The 19,972-nt window shown below is 39.0% G+C and overlaps 3 protein-coding genes across 3 annotated transcripts; 1 reads left to right on the top strand and 2 right to left on the bottom strand.

Annotated features, from left to right (window-relative positions):
• Positions 1 to 3,644: 3,644 nt before the first annotated feature.
• On the bottom strand, positions 3,645 to 4,214 carry LOC138897387 (uncharacterized). Its single transcript, XM_070183353.1, has one exon. It carries the CDS (start codon positions 4,212 to 4,214, stop codon positions 3,645 to 3,647), a length of 570 nt encoding a protein of 189 aa, XP_070039454.1.
• A 2,005-nt stretch (positions 4,215 to 6,219) lies between these two features.
• On the bottom strand, positions 6,220 to 7,200 carry LOC138897388 (uncharacterized). Its single transcript, XM_070183354.1, has one exon. The coding sequence runs from the start codon at positions 7,198 to 7,200 to the stop codon at positions 6,220 to 6,222; it is 981 nt and encodes a 326-aa protein (XP_070039455.1).
• Positions 7,201 to 12,811: 5,611 nt separating this feature from the next.
• Positions 12,812 to 14,239, top strand: LOC104090288 (uncharacterized). The gene is made up of 2 exons (XM_009595356.2): positions 12,812 to 13,584; positions 13,678 to 14,239. Exons 1-2 carry the CDS (start codon positions 12,812 to 12,814, stop codon positions 14,237 to 14,239), a joined length of 1,335 nt encoding a protein of 444 aa, XP_009593651.2.
• Positions 14,240 to 19,972: the final 5,733 nt, after the last annotated feature.

The raw sequence follows: 19,972 nt of genomic DNA on the forward strand, positions 1-19,972 counted from the left end.
GTGGGAGATTGTAAGAATTTATGGGCATGAACATATATTTTGTATTAAGAATAATTATATATTGGTTGCTATTAATATAAGTTGACCCAAATTAAAAGTGATCTGTTAAGGTTTAAAGTTAAATGGGTCTATAAGACACCTCCTAAAGTATGGGGTCTTATGTGTAAATACCCGGATGTAGTTTCTAATGTAATAATAGGCTAAATTAGAATTACGTAAATTGTGTGCATCTATAAATAGGGTTATGGTCTCCAAATCAGATGTAGCGTTCTTTTCTAATATCCCATCGGTGGAAAAGAGAGAGAGTCGTCTTATGTGCAATTCCTATATCTTGATTTGGAAGACCAATGACCGCAAGATGAGCTGTTTCATTCATTCCTATGGATTCAGGTACGCTTCCGCATCTAGTTATATATCTCGATGATTTGACATGATAGTTCTTGGGTAAAAGATAAAGGATTTTATCTTTAAAGTAATTTGGTTATAACACTAAAATCTAGTAAGTTCCATCTATCCATGTTTACAAGTCCTTTAACTTGATTGGGGAGTTCACAAAACGAGTTGAAGACATGGACTCTATCTATAGTAATGATTGATGATGAGTCCATGCCCTTTGACTAATTTGTCAATCTCCCTGACGTATATGTTTTATCCTCCAAGAGGGTTTTCAATGTCCTAATTGCATTTAGTAATTAATTTCTTACGGAATCATATACAGCCTCTGCTAGAGCACCACTTGAGACCAAAGTGCATGGTTGCAGCCTCTGCCATGTTGCTGTGCCAGGACCGAATTAAGGGAATAGAGTAGGCAAATATAGTGATCCCTTTACTATCTCTGATTACTCCTCCTTCACATTTGTCTATGTATACAGTTTCCATCAATATTGAGTTTGACTTTTAATATAACAGGCTTAATCCACTTGACAATGAATTAATTAGACGATTAAATAACAAAGAGGGTCAATTTGAAGAACGGATCGACATGCCTATTATTGTATACTCTCTACATTTTACTTGTCAAGTTCACAAAAATTGTCCTCGATACTTGTCATTTAAAATAAAAAAAGAGAGGACAGATTTCCTTTTCTAATTTTAATCTTACTCTAATAAATTGTGGAGGGAGATTACTGTAGTAAAAGAAAGAAGTAGTAATAAATTGATATAAAAATAAATAAATAAATAAGGGTAATTAAGTTTAAATTATCGTTTTAATTAATATTTTCTTAAATAGTGTGCAAAAAATAAAAAATGACAAGTAAAAGGAAACGAATAGTGGAGATGCATATGCATGAATAATTGCATGTAAGTGAGAATAAATTGTTGGCCACAATCAGTTAAAGATATTTTTAAGGAAAAATTACGCGACACAACAAAAATTTATATTGTATTTATCATTTGTAGCTATACTTTTAGCAAATTTATCATTTGTAGCTATATTTAAATTTTATAGTAAATTCATGAAATAAGAGGGCAATGAGCTCTCATAGCTTAGTCGGTTAGAGTGCTCTCCTACCTAGTGGAGGTCTTGATTTTTTTTTTTTTTTGTGGCAATCCGCTAGGCATAGTGCCTAGGGCTATTTTTATATATATCAACAAAAGAAGAAAAACAAAATCCGTGATGCGTTAAAAAATGGAAGAAATAAAAATTGACAATTACATAGCCCCTATTATCGGAATCGATCTTAATTCTCGATGACGATAGTACATGTTGTATGTTAAGTACAAGAAGAAAATGTAGTTTAATAACTAGCCAAGGTAGGCCATCAATTATGAAGTCCATTAGTAGCGTTTCACTACTTTGTACATAGCCATTGTCAATTTGCAGCATTTCAATTGTACATGGCCCATTCTTCAGCATTTCAATTGGTACGTACTTGTTGTTTGGTTGTGGCGTCGTCATTTCCTCGTATGCATTGCTGGAAATGCCTCTGCCACCTGCACGAGACAGTTGCTCTTTTGTCCAGTGGTGTTCGAGCAAGACGTTGTTACCCCCATATTCGTGAGGCCCCATAGTGATAATTATTGTCCTACCTCCGTGTACCTTGTGTTTAGCTCTTACGTGAATGAACTCTATCTTAATTTGGGTCCCAGATGCATTCATAAGATCCAGAGTTACATCCAAAAAAATGTGCATAACGTTGTCGCGTAGACACACAACCTCGACAGTTTTTCCAGTTGGTTTGTGTTGTTTTCCATAGTTGTTGGTTTCCTTCCCACTGATCACGAGATGAACTAAGTGATGTATGCTTAACAGTAATGTCCAGCACTTAGGAGCATGTGTGAGCATGCACTGTCTTAGTAGTGTTGTTCCTATGCTACCTTTTGCCCAGATTTTTATTACAATTGGCACCCTCATGTGTGTGTCCTCTCTTGTCCCATCTTCCTTGCATATCAAAGATGATGTTTTGTATAGGGGTCCTTGGAAATCCAAATCATACGACCTGTATAATGACTTAATCTACACTGTCTCGGCCACAAGAGACTGGGTAGTGTTGAATATTTTCTTTTGTTCCCTCCCTTATATACATATTTAGGATCACTGTTTGCGATGGTGATTCCATTCATTGGCTTGTGGAGAGCATGGAGATTGCCCTGCCTCAAAATCGTCAAATTACCAAGATCACCTTGCACATTCCTTTGAATCTTCAATGTCATGCTTGTGCCTACCTTTGCTCCCCCCCCTCCCAGTGGAATGAGTAATTAGTACTAATACCACCAACTGGGGGTTGTTCAAAGAATAGTGCATGGCCACAGTAACGATTCCTGCAAGAAAGAACACAACATTAGTGAAAACATTTATCACCATATTCTCCCCCCTAAAAGTTTGATCATGGTGATTGCTTGTTTGATCTCCAACATATTCCAACTTCTCTGCAGTGAAACATATATGACAATTCCTGTGTAATTTTGTCTGGCTCCTTGTTTGAACTGTTGATGCCATGTATTATATTGAATTGTTCCATAGTATTCCCTTTGGTTCCATTTTCAACAACAAATGCTGCATATTTCTGGACAGCATACTCCTGCGTTCCAACCTTGGTGCATTCCTTTTGTGTGTGTCATGATGAACTCTGCCTTGATTTCCTCTAATAGTTGTACCATCTTTGTGACTTAATGACCTTTGGTGCATGAAGGTATAGAGTCTTCTGATGTCCATGAACCACCTATGTAGTACTTTGGACTTCATGCTTGTGCTTACTATAATAACTCCTTCAAGGGAATAAGCACTAGGTGCTAATACCACCCAATGAAATCGTATAATATGATAAGGCATGAGAACAGTAACTTTTCCTGCAAAAAAGAAAACAAAGTTAGTGAAAATTGATCTCAACATGTTCTCCCCCTAGGGATTCGAACTTATTGGTCCAATGCACGCTCATGTCCCCTACACTTCTTTATCTCCTTGCTCCTTAGTTCTTGGCAACCTTTACCCTCAAGTATGGACATTGTAACTTATCTTCATTCACTATTCTCCTCCCTTGGGTATCTAATTGCAAAAATTCTTGACATTCAATATTCCCATGATCTACTGCATAATTGACAAGATGATCAACCAATTTGTTCCCTTCTCTAAAAATGTGTGACACCACATAATTGCCTCCATTCAATATCTGCATAATTTCCTCAATCTGGTCTGCTATATTCTAAGGTGGCTTCCACGATCCCTCTAAAATTTTCTTCATAACCATCGAGTCAGTTTGGACACACACTTGGGAGTACTGCTGCATTCTACAGAATTTGAGTGCTTGTACAATAGCCTCTGCCTCTGCTTCAGTGTTTGTTGTTTCATTTATTTCCTTCCCTGCTGCAAACACAATGTCTCTATATTCATCCCTTACACAATATCCAATTGCACTCCTGCCAGGATTCCCCCTCGAGGCACCATCTGTGTTCACTTTAATCCAGCCTTCTCCTGGTAATTCCCAAATTACTTTGCTAACCTTTAATCTAGGTGTATAGTTCTCCATAATTGCTAATAGTTCGTGCCATTTGTGAGGGACATTATGCACTCCTGGTTTCCTTACTTTTACAAGTGCTTGAAGTGTCGATGAAACTTGATATATCACACGACTGGTTGAGACAACATCACCACATTTCATACTATTCCTTTTCTTCCATAATTCACATACTACATAGGAAGGCAAAGCCTGCATAATTGGTTTGAGTCTATCACACACTTTGGCAGTCCAATATTTGGTGATAGCATGATGCATTATCAATCCCTGTGCATCAATACCTGCCCTCGAGAGGAAATATCTCCACACATCTCTAGCAGTCTCTGAGTTGAAGAATAAATGCTGTAAAGTTTCTTCCTTAGGTTGTGTACAACACCAGCATTTCGAGGGCATAAGGTAACCCAGCCTCTTCATGAAGTCATCTAGAGGCAGTTTTGCCTTTCAAACTTTCCACATGAAGAATGCAATTTTGAATGGTAGCCCCTTCACCCAAATCATCTTGTAAGCTACCCTTGGTTCATCTCTTCTTCTCACATACTCCCATGCAGTTCTAACACTGAAATAGCCTCGAGGTTCCAACATCCAATAAGGCACATCAAGTACCTCATTTACAGGAGGTGGCTTGATGTTTTTTACAATATGCATAGCATACTCCTTAGGTAAATCCTCCAGCAATCTATTCACATTCCAACCAACTTATTCAACCACATCCCATACATTGTGAATGGACTCATCAATCCCAAAATCTTGTGGAACAATGAAGTACAATGCCCCTAGATCTGTCCAGTTATCATACCAAAACAGTGATGACCCCATCTTTAGATGCCATTTTATTTGATGCTCGGTTAAATCCCTACACTCTAACATCTTCCTCCATACATGAGACACTCCCCTCCATGGCACAATCAATGAGTTCATTTTCTTACAATATTTCTGGCTCATAAAATAGCTCCACAAACTTGGCTTGAATCTATAGTTCCACCATAGTTTACAGAACAATGCCTTAGATACATCGTGCAAAGATCTGAAGCCAATTCCACCTTTAGCATATGGCATACATAATGTGTTCCAAGATGCCCAATGCCTGCTGCTGCCTCCTACTGAACTGCACCAGAAGTATTGTGCAAGTATTTTGTGCAACTTGTTTATAACATAGTTGGGAGGATTGACTGCTGAAAGCAGGTGTATGGGCATACTTTGCAGTACATGAGCAATCAAGACTGCTCTGCCACCTATAGAAAGCAACTTCCCCTTCCATGGTTGTAATTTGTCCAGTACTTTAGTGATCAAACTTTGATAATGATCCATCTTTTTCCTCCCGTAAAACATGGGACAGCCTAAGTACATGAATGGAAATTCTTGCCTTTTGATACCAGTGACCATTTCCACTTTATTTTCTACCTCTACATATGTTAAGTGATGCATATAAACAGCTGACTTGCTCTTATTCACAAGCTGTCCAGATGCAGCCTCATATGCTCCTAACACTTCCATAAGTAATCGAAGTGAAATAGCATCAGATGAAGAGAAAATAATAGTGTCATCTGCAAAGGCTAGATGATTTATTTTAGGACTCCATTTAGGTAGGCCAAAGCCACAAAAGTAGATGTTCAAATGTAGAGCATTTAACCCCCTCGACAGTGCTTCAGCAGCTAGGATAAATAATGTAGGCGACAATAGATCTCCTTATTTGACTCCTCTCGATGATTTGACAAAAGCATGAGCCTGGCCATTGATAAGAATAGAATACCAGTTATTTGAGACAATGCCAAAAACCATGCCAATGAATCTCTCTGCAAAGCCCATCTTCCTAAGCACCTTAGTAAGAAAAAGCCAAGATAATTTGTCGTATGCCTTAGTCATATCGAGCTTCATAACTACATTTGGTCCAGCTTTAGTTCTACGTCTTATATCTGTAATTATCTCCTGTGTGAGCAATACATTTTCAACAATGCTCCTCCCTTTCACAAAGCCAACATGTTCTTCAGATATAATATTAGGCAGTAGTCCCACTAGCCTGTCATGTATCACCCTCAATATCAGTTTGTTGCTATAGTTGCTAAGACTTATTGGCCTCAAATCAAAAAATGTAGTCACCTCTTTTTTCTTTGGGAGTAGGACCAAGTTAGTGTGAGTCACACATTTTGGCAATTGATGGCCATTGAAAAATGCTCTCACCATGTCAAATACATCATCCCTTATTATGTCCCAACATGAGTAATAAACTCTGCCTGTGTATCTATCCGGTCCCCCTGCACTATCTTTATTCAAACCAAACACTGCATTTTTTTACCTCATCTTTTGTTGGTTGCTTCATTAGTTCTGAGTTCTGCTCCATATCAACCAGTGTTGGCACTCGATCTAAAATGTGAAATGAAGTTGGCATTGTGGTTTCTTTGAACTGTTCTTTATAAAAGTTAACTGCTTCCATAGCAATCTCTTCATCTTCTTCTATCCACATACCTTGACTGTTTTGAATCCTTTTGAGATGCAGCCTCTTTCTTCGACGCTTGACTTGAGTATGAAAAAAATTGGTGTTCCTGTCACCATCTTTGAACCAAGCCATACCTGATTTCTGCTTCCAATATTTTTCCTCCAAGGCAAGAAATTTGATCAAATCTGCTTGTACTTTGTGCAATATTTCTCTATTCAGTTTGATAGGATTAGTTTCAAATTGTGCTTCATGAACCAATACTACCTCTTCCAAGCTTGCAATTTTCTGAAAAATATCACCATAGGTTGCTCTACTCCACACTAACAGTGCCTTTTTTAATTTCTTCAGCTTATAATTGAACATGACAAATAGGCTTGCACTAAAATCTGCCTTCCAGTTCTCTCTCACAGTTTCCTTAAATGACTCATGCTCGACCCATAAATTAAGAAATCTAAAAGGTTTCTTCACTAGAGGAACCTCTATATCACACTTTAGTTGCATAGGGCTGTGGTCTGAGCCTATCTTTGACAAATGTGTAACTTCAATTCCTGGGAAGGTATGCTGAAATTCAACATTTGATAAACATCTATCTAACATCTTGAAAATACAGTCTTCTTCTGCCCTCCCATTCCACCAAGTGAAAATACTACCTTTGAAGCCAAGATCAACTAAGTTGCAAGTGTTGATGCAGTGTCGAAAGTCATCAGTTTCATTCAAAGACACTGGAAAACCACCATATTTTTCTTCTTCATCCCAAATAACATTAAAGTCTCCACCTACAAATAATGGCACAGTCATGTCCCTTGCCATTACATACATTGAGTCTCACAACTCTATTCTTTCGATGGCATCACATTTAGCATATACCAAAGTAAGAACCATTTCTACATGTGTTTAAGAATGAACGAGCCTTAGTATTAGTTGTTGCACCATGTTATACATAATAGTAACATCAAATATCTCATCTATAAAAGCCCAAATCTTGTTTGACACATTTGCAATTGCCTGTGCAAATCCAATTTTTCTTCTATACCTTTCCAGTTTTTTAGCCTGTTGCATTGGCTCCATTAATCCTATAAATTCATAATGATTCTGCCTATGCATTTTGATCAGCCTCTCAAATGCTTATTGTGTATTAACTGACCTTATGTTCCAAATAAGAGCATCCATCACTGATTGTTTGATTTGGTCAGAGTCCTCCTTGTTTTTACACCACTTGTGTGCATAGTGTTCTTATCTTTCTGCTGTTTTTTCCTTCCTTTTGCTGCTGATTTAGCCTTTTTCATATGCCTAGGTAATAGATCACCTTGCCTTGCTACATTTTGAAAATTCTGGGCAGTAGACTCTTGATCCATATCGTTGCCTATTCTATTAATTTTCTCATCTACATCATTGGCATCCTTACCCCCAGTGGAGTCATAGCATTTATATTGTGAGGTTTAGGTGCCACAGATTGATCCTCTCCTTTCTTCTGCAGCTTCAGTTGTGTGGTTTCGAATGGAGCAGTACTAGGTGCATCTGCAGGTTGTGCAGTAGGCAGTTGCTCATTCCCAGTATTTGTAAGTACCATAAAGTTAGCAATAGTACTTTTCTTAGATACTGCAATCTCCCCTGTTCCACCGGGATCTACAGCATCAGATCCTCTTCCTGCAAACTTCTCCATATCAATTCCATTACCCTTTGTTGCAATTTGCTTGTCCTTGCCTGCTTCCTGAATATTTGACTCCTCATTAACATTGTTTGTATTAATATCGGTATTGTTGTTAGCTGTAACAATGGGATCACTATTTACACTTTGCTCTTCTCCCTCTTGATCATCGTCAGCTGGTTCATCATCAACCGGTGCTCCATCTGGAGCTTCACCTTCATCTGAAACCTTCTCTATTTAGTTAGACCATAACCTTACTCCACTCTATTGAACTCTCTCATTCACCTTAGGAAACTTAGGTCCCCCAGTTCAATTGTCGGGAGTTTTGGCCAATTCCTTATCCACCAAGGTGTCTTGTGATGGTATGTCCTGGCATGATATGTTAATTCCCACTGCATTGTATTTGAAAGCTCTTTGGACCCAATGAGCAGTTGATTCCTTTGCTGCAGCTGTCACCTTTTCTTTCTCACTTGGAGTAGTATATGTACAACTATTAGTTGATACAATCCTATCTGAGTTAGGATTAAACACTGGAGCTGCTGGATTTAGATTTCCAACAGTTTTAGGAATAGATTTTTGAATCTGCTTCTGCATCACATTAGCATCCTCATTCCCAACTTCCTCAACTTCCAATATTGCAAATTTATTTCCCACTTGCACCTGTTTCTCTTCACCTTGATTAACTGAGATTATTTCTTTTCCATTAGTTCTGTGAGTTTCCATCTAATTAACAACATTATTGCCACGGTTATCCCTAACTTCTTTCCATAGTTCCTTGCCATTACCAGCCACATTGCCAGGTGCTGCAGGATTTCTAATCCCATTTTCCTTAGGATTATGAATTCCATTTTGCTGAGCATTTTACTCTACCACAACAATCTGATTCTTCTCATTATCTTCACTGTTATCCATCTCCATGATTGCAAATTTATTATCTGTTTGCACCTGTTGAGTAGTCTTCTCAACTGGCACGATTTTTTGCCCAGTTTTAGTCACATTCCCAATAACTTTTCCTCTCGTGAGAATCATTAAAGGGGCATTATGTTTTTTTGTTTTCCCCTGGTCTTCCACTGCAGTTGTGACATCGTGAAATGTATCAGAAGCAGCTCTCTTGTCATTGCTTCGACTTTCGACTAGGTCGGGGTTCAATCGCCAACATTCGATTTCATTGTGGCCTTGAAGCTTACATTCCTTATAATATTTTGGCAAAATATCATAGTGAACCTTTACCCACTCTGTTCTTACCCCTCCAGTAACTTTATCATCGATGTCCGGACGTATCCTCTTGGGTAGCTCAACCAATAAATCAACTAGAACTTTTACTCTCGCGCAACTCGGCCTAGTTTTGTTTATCGTCGCCGCGTCAAGACACAGGGGCCTCCCCACAGCTGTAGCTAAGGAAAACTTAGTTTTCTTTACATAAAAAGTAGGAAGCAGTCCCGGAAAAGAAATCCACACCATCACCATCGAAGTTTCTTCACCCACCTTAAATTTTGCATCGTAAATAAGAGTTCACAACTGGTATTCGTACATATCTTTGGCTTTGATGTAGTATGTACTCTTCAATGTGAAATCGAGGAAGTCTTGCCATAGAGTTAATCTATTTAACACATGAAGATCTCTAAGAAATCCAATATTGCACTCTCCTTTGATACCACACTGTGTTGGTATGATTCGGCGAAGTTCATAAATCTCCGAAGATCCATATGAGAGTTTTTCGACGACGGCATATTGAAGACCCTCAATAACATTCATTTGTTCGACTTCTGCCGCTGTGAATCTAATAACTGGATAACCATTCAAGAAAGTAGCCCGTCGCATCGGAATGGGTTGCACTGAATTTGCAGCAGTAGCCATCGCTGGAGGATTTAACGTATTTGGTTTCAAAATCTTTGAGAAATATACGGGGGTTGGATTGGAGTTTGTTGTTGTATGTTGTTGTGCAACGCTGGGGAAGGGCTGATCAGCCGACAAAGATGGATGGCCATCGGCTATTATGGCCATTTGAAGCTCAAAGCTTCAGCTTTCCGCGATTAACAGTAGCTCGCATGCACTGTTCACGGCACTGTAGCTGCTACAGTGACGGCGGAATTTTGAGAGAAAAATTCTAGGAGGTCTTGAGTTCGACTCTCAACAAGAACATTTTATTTTTTTGTATTTCTGTATTTCGCCTTTGTTGTATTCGTTGCGCGAATAAATACAGTCGATACATGTTGTATCATTGCACTCTTGATTAGGCAAACAATAGTTACTATACTCTAAATAGTAGTGGTTTATGAAAATTTCTCTATTTTTAACATAGTGTGATATTGAAGCGTTGTGCCAAATCTGCACGATTTTTTCCAAAAAGTTCAACACCTTATAATAGAATCATTTTCTTTGCTACTTTCCATATAGGACTATATTTACACACACCTAATATGAATTAGAGTCTGTAGCCTATGACTCAATTAATGAAACTAAATATTGGTATTGCCATTTGAATTAATTCGGAAATTTTGACACAAACTTCCAAATGAAGATTTTCCCGTATTCTTCCAAGCGAGAACAAGGGGAAAATAAGAATATTATGCACATCTAATTATTATAACGAGTTGGGAGTTGTTTACTCGAAAAACGGATAGAGTTTAATTTGTACGTAGTTCTAAGGATATGTAGTATAGCTTAATACAGATTGTAAGGATAAATAGAAATCTCAAATACGGATACCAAATAAATAAGGTTGAAAAGAAGATGATTTTTAGGACTAAGCAAGATGAATCAATTTATGAATCTTAAAAGAATAACTCATCAATATTGGAGTGTATGGTGCTTGAATTTACAATGTAAGCCAAAGAACTGCCCTCTACAGAAATGTAGCCATCCTCTTTATAGTGAAAGATCCTACTTTAGATATAATTAAAAGTACATAGTGGAGAACCCATGATAAATCAGCTTTTCCCTAATTTCCGCCGATATTCTCTCCCTTAGTGTGTTTGCAACGGCTCTTGTCCGTGAGCTCGATGTGGACTCAGGATCAGGTGATGATTCGGGCTCGGTATCGGTTGGCCTCTGCCCCTTAAGCTCGAAATCATCTCATCATAGTTTGATTCGGACCCGAGCTCGATAATGACTTCGAACTCGGTGTTTGACCTATACCTGAAATCTGAAGCTCGTTCATACCATCTTCAGAACCCATCTCGATATTACAAAGTCTTTCTTTGATCCATTATGTTTTGACCTCGATCAATTGTACGAAGGCCAAAATCTATTTCGACCGTATACGGAGTAACTCCCCATCTATGGGAAAGAGATGATGCTTGAGGATGAAAACTGAATTTCAGACAAATTGCAAAGTAGATTTTTGCTGTCCCAAATAAAAAACTCACAAGATTTTGACAAATTACATAAGGCGTAAAATTTTCATAGTATTATCGATGTTTCTTATTTTGCATGTCACTATTTAGTTGGGAAAAGGCAAAAGAAAGAAAAGTAGCTAAGATTTAAAAAACAAATTCTTTGAGGACCAAAGACATAGATGATTTCTTTTCCGAAAAATTGATCAATCTACAAATAGACATAATTTCATGTGACTAAAAATCAGAGTACTATATTCACCTTATTTCAAGAGTGGAAGATGCTTTTGGTATATCTATATAGTGTAAAAGATGTTTATATTAAATGATTGCATGAGTAAGTGACACGTGGAGCCGAAGATAGGAAATAGTTAAATCCGAAGGCAACGATCCCGTCTGTTACCGGAGAGAATGATACTCGTAAAGGCGAAATAAATGTCTGCCTCTCGGTAGCATTTAATGAGGAATATTCTATAACATTAAGTACACGGCCAGTAATAAGAAATATGGCATTCACTGTCTGCCGTTATACATTTTTCAATGGTCCTCATAATTGACATTAAAAAGGGGCTTGATCCTAGGACTTTATTCCTTAGGTGCAGCTATAAATAGGGAGCTATATCATCATTATAAAGGATATGAATTTTCTAACAAACATACGTTACACTCTATTCAAAGCTTAATTTAATTTTATCTTCTTGTTTACTGATATCGTTGTTATTCTCCCTGGAAGCCCTGCTCCCAGATTTACTGTTTCTGCTATTTTATCTTCATCTCAAGGCTAAGTATTATATTTTTGTCTAATTCATCTAATATTTCAGGATTAAATTAATAGTACTATTTTATGGGTAAATAGTTTGGCGCCCACCGTGAGGCTTAAACAGTTGTGGAATTAAGTTGGTCCTTGCCTATTTTACTAACGTGTTTAATTATTTGTTCTCAGAAAAAAATCATAGAAAATGGCAGATAATGGTGTTAACAACACACACAATCTTGAGACCGAAGGAAATCAGCCTTACCACGAGGATTCAATCAGTGATACCCGCAGTGAGAGGAACAAGGCAACATCGGTCTATAGCAGGCGGTACCCTCGACATGTTCGGGAGGCGACTCCTGATGATGCTGAAGAAGAGCACGTCGTCGAAGCGGTAAGGGTTTTACAGGAGCAACAAGAGGCCATTTTAGTACATCTCACACGACATGATAAGGTTATGATAGAGCTGAAGCATGCGTTATCAGGTTCTTCCAATAACGCAAATGGACTAGGTCCAGTTCCTCCCGATGCCCCCGCAAATCAAACAATGTAGAGGGTCAACAACAACACTCTGAGGGGAGAGGTCGACTTCGATGGGGATAGGGGGGACGGATCCGGTCACAACAATGAGAGTGATCCCTTCAAAAAAAATTCATACAGTTTATAAAGGAAATGAACGCCCGCATGGACCGAATTCTGGGTGCACCACCAGTGCTGAAAGGGCCGGACTCAAAAAAGTACACTCAATTGCCGTACAAACCAAGCGCGGCACCAGAATTGATTCCGAAGCGGTTTAAAATGCCCGACGTGCCGAAATATGATGGAACTTCAAATCTTCAGGAGCATATCACCGCCTATACAACAACGGTGAAGGGGAACGATTTAGCTCCCCACGAGATTGAATCGTTTTTGCTAAAGAAATTCGGAGAGACTCTCACGAAGGGAGCCTTGACGTGGTATTCGCTTTTGCCTGAGCATTCTATAGACTCCTTCGAGATGCTCGTAGATTCTTTCATTAAGGCACATGCCGGGGCCAGAAAGGTACAGTCCCGAAAGGTCGATATATTCAGGATTGCACAAGAAGAGTCTGAGTTACTGCGAGAGTTTGTAACCCTGTTCCAGAAGGAAAGGATGTTCCTACCGGCCATTCCGGATAAATGGGCAGCTGAAGCATTCACCAAGGGTTTGAATATGAGGAGTTCCGATGATTCCCTGAAGTTGAAAGAAAGCTTGCTCAAGTTCCAAGCGAAAACTTGGGCGGATGTTCATAATCAGTACCGGTCAAAGATAAGGATTGAGGATGATCAGCTCGGTTTCCTGGCGTCGGTTAAGGGTCGGGAGAAGAATAAAGAGAAATTAAAAGACAATTTTGACACACATAGACAGTCTTCGAGGAGCCGGTTTTTGCCTTATGAACGGGCCAAAAGACGCGGCAGAAGTATTGGGTCGGCAGACAGGTTCGTTACCGATAGAAGAACTGATCGCGACCGGAACAAGAAGTCGTTATAGGACAAGGAAACGTCAGGTTCTCGAGATTCTTCCTACCCCAGACTTTTAGAATATAACCTCAACGTCAGTGTAGTAGAGTTGATGTTGGCTATGAGGAACATTAAAGAAGCACGGTTCCCAAATCCAATTAGATCTGATCCCAGTCAGAGGGATCCTAATTTTTGGTGCGAATATCACATGACGAATGCTCACCAGACCGGGAACTGCCAGCATCTGCGCAAAGAGGTGGTGACGCTACTGAAAAATGGCCATCTCAGGGAATTTTTAAGTGACCAGGCTAAAAATAATTACGATCGCAATCATGACAACATGGAGCCCTCAAAAACAGGAGAAAATCCCCCGCGCTTGACCATCAACTTGATTTTTGGGGGAAACGAGATTAATGGGGTTACATTCTCGGTAGAAAAAAAGACAAAGGTGTCAGTAAACCATATCAAGAGGCTCCGGGAAGTCGCTGAAGATGACATCACTTTCACGGAGGAGGACGTAGATGGATTGTTGCTACCGTACAACGATGCATTGGTAATCTCTTTAAATGTATCAGATATTAAAATCAAACGTGTTCTGGTGGATCCAGGAAGTTCGGCCAATATTATACAATGAAGGGTATTGGAGCAAGCCAAGCTCACCAGAAGCATCATTCCGGCAACAAAACTCCTTGCCGGGTTTAACCTAGCAAGTGTGACAACCCGAGGAGAGATCCTGCCGCCCACGAATGCTGAAGGGGTGATGAAGACGACCATTTTTGAGGTGGTGGATGGTGATATGGGCTACAACATTATCCTAGAAAGACCATGGTTGCACGATATGAAGGTTGTACCATCGACGTAACACCAATTGCTGAAATTCCCAAATCCCGAGGAAATTAAACAAATAAAAGGTGATCAACTGGCGGCAAGAGAGTTGAATGCAATTTCGGTCTCCAGTAGCAAAGGGAAAGGGCATGGAGCATAGCAATTACAGGAACCGGCACCTGCTCCCGAGAAAAGCGAAGTCAACCGGGGAGAAGAGGTATCGGGATCTTGTCAGGTGCCAAGGTATTTCCAGGTACTAGAAGAGATGGACGTAAAAATTCTACAGTGGAAGAGCTTAAGCAAGTCGCATTATTCGAAAAGTTCGTGGAGAGGAAATTCCACCTGGGGACAGGACTGCACCCCGAATTAAGATCTGGATTTATTGAATTTCTTAAATTTAATGTCGATTATTTTACGTGGTCGCATGCGGATATGACAGGTATCCCGCCGAAAGTGGCCGTACACAAGCTAAGCTTGGATCCCAGCATTCCTTTGATAAGATAGAAAAAACGTCCTATCGTCGGGGCCAGAAATAAATTCGTCAAAGAAGAGGTAACTCGCCTTTTTTGATATTGGTTCAATCTGAGAGGTAAAGTATCCACACTGGCTAGCTAACTTAGTAGTAGTTCCAAAGAAGAATAATAAATTTTGCATGTGCGTAGACTATAAGGACTTAAATAAGGCGTGCCCAAAGGACTCGTTCCCATTGCCGAACTGTCACGCCCCAAACCTGAAGAGGCGTAGCCGGCACCTGATGCTATACTCAGCCCGAGCGTACCACTCTGTAACTGTGAACTCTGGAGGGGTAACCCTCAACTTAGGCCGATGAGGCCATATTCTGAATCATCTGAAAATTACATCTACAACCAGTAATACCAAACTAAACATCTATATAGGGCTGGTAAATCCACAATAATGATATAAAAAAATGTATAGGACTCGTCTACAAGCCTCTAGGGATAACTAAATTGTATCATGGTCGGAACAGGGCCTCAACCTACCCATCAAACCAGTATATATAAAATGGACTCCAAGGTCTAGACCTGGTAACTCCGGGGAAGTGGAGCTTACCAACCAAGCTGATGTTTGGCTTTGTCTACTGGGAAGGTCTATCCAGCTATCTATCAGGACCTGCAGGCATGAAATGCAGCGTCCCCATCAAAAGGGACGTCAGTACAAAATAATGTACCGAGTATGTAAGGCAACAAAATAACTGAAAGCTGAAGCTAAGTTGATAATATAATAACTGAAAGTAACTGGGAGTCAAAGATAATCTGAAGATATGCTCACCTACTGATACTGACTCATCTCTCTCAATATAGTGAGTAAAATATCTGTCCGGCTCTATAAGGCTCGGTATGTGTAACTGCTTTGCGTAGTAGGCTCGCTCATAGGCGCTCGCCTATACTACGCTCTGTATCTCGGCCATTCTGGGCTCGCTCATAGGCACTCGGCCACAGTAGGCTTGGTATATAACTTACTATCTGATCAAAGGTTGCCCAATAGGGGAATGTCCATCGATTATAGCTCGATGGTGGTAAAGGTACTATAATACTATATATATATATAGACCCTCTGCTATCTTGACTGAAAGAAAACAATACTTAAATGAATATAAAGTCTCGATAAGGGATAATACTATAACTTATGAGACTAGGATAATCTACATAAGTTCAGGAATACGAACTTCTCTTTATGTCTCGTTATCAAACTCATGTAGTTGCGGGATCATGCCAAAATGAAGGAAAGGTTTAAGCCTTAACACACCTTAACTCCGTTGAGTCCTTAATACCTTCCAAGAAATTCTTCAAACAACTCAACTCAATCTACCATAGCATAAGGAGATTCAAAATCAGTGCTGAGTAAAGGCTAAGTCTGCAACTTAAACTAGTAGCTCGTTTACGTAAATTTGGGCAGAATTTCCCCTATAACTAGGTCCTCCTCCAATACAATATACCAATAACAACAAGAACACAATAGTAACAACATGTATGCATCATTTTCCAACGTTATCTTCATCAGAATATACCACAAAACAACCCACACACCCTAATCACTTCATACATAAAATGACAACCAAAGTAGTGTCAAACAACCTAAAACTTGTAACGACGAATGACCAGCCCACCATTCTGTCATTATGTGGTGTTTATCCTCACCTTTTATCCTCCAAAAATCCATAAAACATCAGCACAAGAGTCCAACACGAGTGGACTAAAAAACAGTCCACTAAAAGTGAAATAAATCGAACTCATGGCTTTCGATCACCGTCCCGTGAGTTCTAACTATTAGAAAACGAATTTATCAACCTTCCTTGATATTTAAAATCTTAAATATATAAATTAGGAATTTTATTAACTATGAAGTACATTCCAAAACTCAAACTACAAAGAAAAAGAGAGGCGATATAGCGATACTTACGTCGTAGGGATCGTTCTAATGTTATCGCTTCTTGATTTCATACCCGGAATGTTAATCTTCTTTAGAACCCTTGTAGAGAGCTGAAGTGTGAGCTTTTGGGGGTTCTCTGGTCGTGTTCTATGAAAAATGAAGAGAAGGACGATTTAAAACCCTATGTATATCAAGTTTTGAAAAGTCAAAGAGGTGCTAGCTTGGCACCCTAGCATTGGCCCTTCTTTCGATGTTTATATCTTTTTATACAGATGTCGTATGAACAAGCGGTTAAAAGAATTAGAAACTAAATTCCAAGACCTTCAATTTGGTATATAATATGTCCCAAAAATACCTTATATAAAACACGAAATGTATTACTCAAAACGCTTCAAACACCTGCTTGTCACCTATACAGTCTACGCAGTCTCGCGAAACTGCACATATCTCTCTACTCCGATGTCGTATCAACAAACGGTTTAATGATTTAGAAACTAGACTCGTAGATCATCAATTTTTTATGTGTGTCATCCCTTAATTCCAAGTAAATTAGGAAATGTGCTCAGCTATATTTGACCTAATGTTCAACATATTTATGAATGTAACTTGTGATGATCTTTGCCAACTTTTGTTCCACAACTCGCTTGACTTCAAAATATAACACACGAATATCATAAGACAAAAATAAACCATAACATAACCTCCTTTTCATTTTGAGCACCCTAGTCTCACCCCAAAAGTACATGTTATAACATTCCCAACTTGTCAACTTTCGACGAAACTTATTTTTTTTAATTGGTTTAGCTTCCAAGCCTTCCAACCCTCTTGGTACTTGCAGTCCATGATCTTCAATTTTTGTAACCTCCAAGTTAATATGATTAACTTACTTTATGTACTTTTAAATATGTTGTCATTTCAGAGCTTACATCAATTGACTTACGACGTACTCTCACGTACGAAAATATGGGGTGTAACATCATTCCCCCCTTTGGAACATTCATCCTCGAATGTTGACTGATGCGCTTATCAGTCTCATAACCTATAGCTCTTACGAATAATTTTGTATTGTCCTTGACATCTAGGCAACTATTCTGTGAATAAATCCAAAGTCCAGGGCATTCCCCCCTTCAGGCCTCTTTCTCGCACCATGACCTGTGGTCGGAATTCTTCCAATCTCATTACTGTTTCTACCTCGGTCGTATAGCCTGTACGACTCTATCCCTGTATGTATGACTATGCGACTCTTCTCTCCTTTTTCCTCCAGCTATTATCCAATCTCTAAGCCTCACTTTGTGAACATATACAGAACTATGACAAGCTGTCCCTCTAGGCATCTATAGGTGTACTGAAGTCCTTCACTTGGTACTTTGTCGAACTTACGACTATTGCTATATCTTGTTTCATAGCCTCGGTTATCTATCCTTATGGCTTTACTACATCTAGTTGGGTCATACTATACCATAAAACTTAGTTCAGTTTATTATTACCGAGATTTGTAACCCAACTATATGTTACGATGTCGCTGCTTATCCTATATGTATAAATCTAAGTCCTTTAATGCTTCCTCATTACTGTTCATCTTAAGAATGACAACCTAATCTCATCTCATACTTTGGAACTTTTATCCATCTATCGGTGATTCACCTTAATGTTGATCTATAATCTACCACTGATAACTTAAAACCTCTTATGTAATACATTGTCACTAGGGCTCACGACGTATCGGGGAACATTTAAAGTGATTTTTCTGATCCACCTAGGGACGATACTATACTTCAATAAGCATATTTCATAGCATCCCAATGCGATGCATCTTTCGGGGGGGGGGGGGTATTCTAATCCCATGCAATTCATGAAATCCCTTTTCTCAAAATCATTACTCAATCAAAGGCCTAAACATCATCTTCTTATACATCACCATTACACCCTTATTCTACTACCTGGGCAGCATTTCATCTCTTCTAATTGCTCCTAGTCTTAGACACCTCCAAGTTTGTTCAAGTTATACTGAGCTTTTTATAACATACAGAAACCATCAGCTCTCTTGTTTGATGGGCTTAATCCCGAGGTCTTACCTATTCTTGTTACCTTCTAACTCACCTTTTCTTATCCTTACTCCCATATACCTAAAACCTTGTCATCTACCATAATTTAGCTTGCGACCTATACATATCTATTTATACTACTTACAATCTTCCTTTAACTTGCTAGCACCATAGATTTCCTTTCGTGCCTTCTCAGTTATCTTTAAATGTAAGCCATTACTTTTCCTGGTCGTTCTGCCACTTGTTGCATGAATACTTGGCTTGTCTTATTGCCCATGAATACTGTAATTTCATGTACCTCATATGATCTCAAATATCACCTTTGATTATTTTTTTCCCATTCATTAGCCACGATAGGTGCCACTTTCTTATGGAGTGTATACAATATTGTAGTGAGACTGTTGTTACAAGATCATTTCCTATTTAGGTCACTATGCTTAGGTGGAAACCTTCTTCCTTATTTCCTCAGCTAGTCTTTCGTTGTAGTACTTAGGGAGACTTTCTGGCTCTTGTAAAGTTGCGAGCTTGTTATATTGTATACCCGAAGGAATTTTTTATGTTCTTACTAGCCTATAATTATCCTTAATTACTTACCTCCACGCCCTTGTCCTAGAAGGGTTGCTTCTGAACTGAAATGTTTTTTTACTGTCTTCCCAGTAGCACTCTCTTTTATTTCTGTAATACATATACAGTACCTTTAATTACCCCAACTCCTATCTGAATATTTCTCAAGGATTATGACGTCATATCTACGAGACTGAATTCACTATGTTGGGGTTCACTACGTTTATCTTGCACAATCTGCATGATTTGTCTATATCCTCTTATCTAGATATAACTAGGCTCTTCCTAAATCAACTGTTAACTACTCGTTGGTCCATTCTCATATCTATATTTCTGCGTAACCTCTCTTGGGTTATGTCCTTGTCTTAACTCACCTCTTACATTGGCTCCTTATGTATCAAATGCTTATTCGCACTTATTTATCAATAACATCCCGGGCGGGAACCCTTACTTCCTCTCGCCGGCGTCATTCTTGCATAATGTTCTGGAGTCACGACATATATATAGGATCTGAATAAATACAATCTCATTCCTTTTGCCTT

This window comes from Nicotiana tomentosiformis, chromosome 8, assembly GCF_000390325.3.
Source record: "Nicotiana tomentosiformis chromosome 8, ASM39032v3, whole genome shotgun sequence".
Taxonomy (NCBI): domain Eukaryota; kingdom Viridiplantae; phylum Streptophyta; class Magnoliopsida; order Solanales; family Solanaceae; genus Nicotiana; species Nicotiana tomentosiformis.

Excerpts from the sequence above, each read along its gene's own strand:
- LOC138897387 (XM_070183353.1), bottom strand. The coding sequence starts at position 4,214 with ATGCATCATGCTATCACCAAATATTGGACTGCCAAAGTGTGTGATAGA.
- LOC104090288 (XM_009595356.2), top strand. The coding sequence starts at position 12,812 with ATGGACCGAATTCTGGGTGCACCACCAGTGCTGAAAGGGCCGGACTCA. Across the intron at positions 13,585-13,677 it reads AGTATTGGGTCGGCAGACAG|ACTTTTAGAATATAACCTCA; the intron begins GTTCGTTACCGA and ends TTCCTACCCCAG.
- LOC138897388 (XM_070183354.1), bottom strand. The coding sequence starts at position 7,200 with ATGGCAAGGGACATGACTGTGCCATTATTTGTAGGTGGAGACTTTAAT.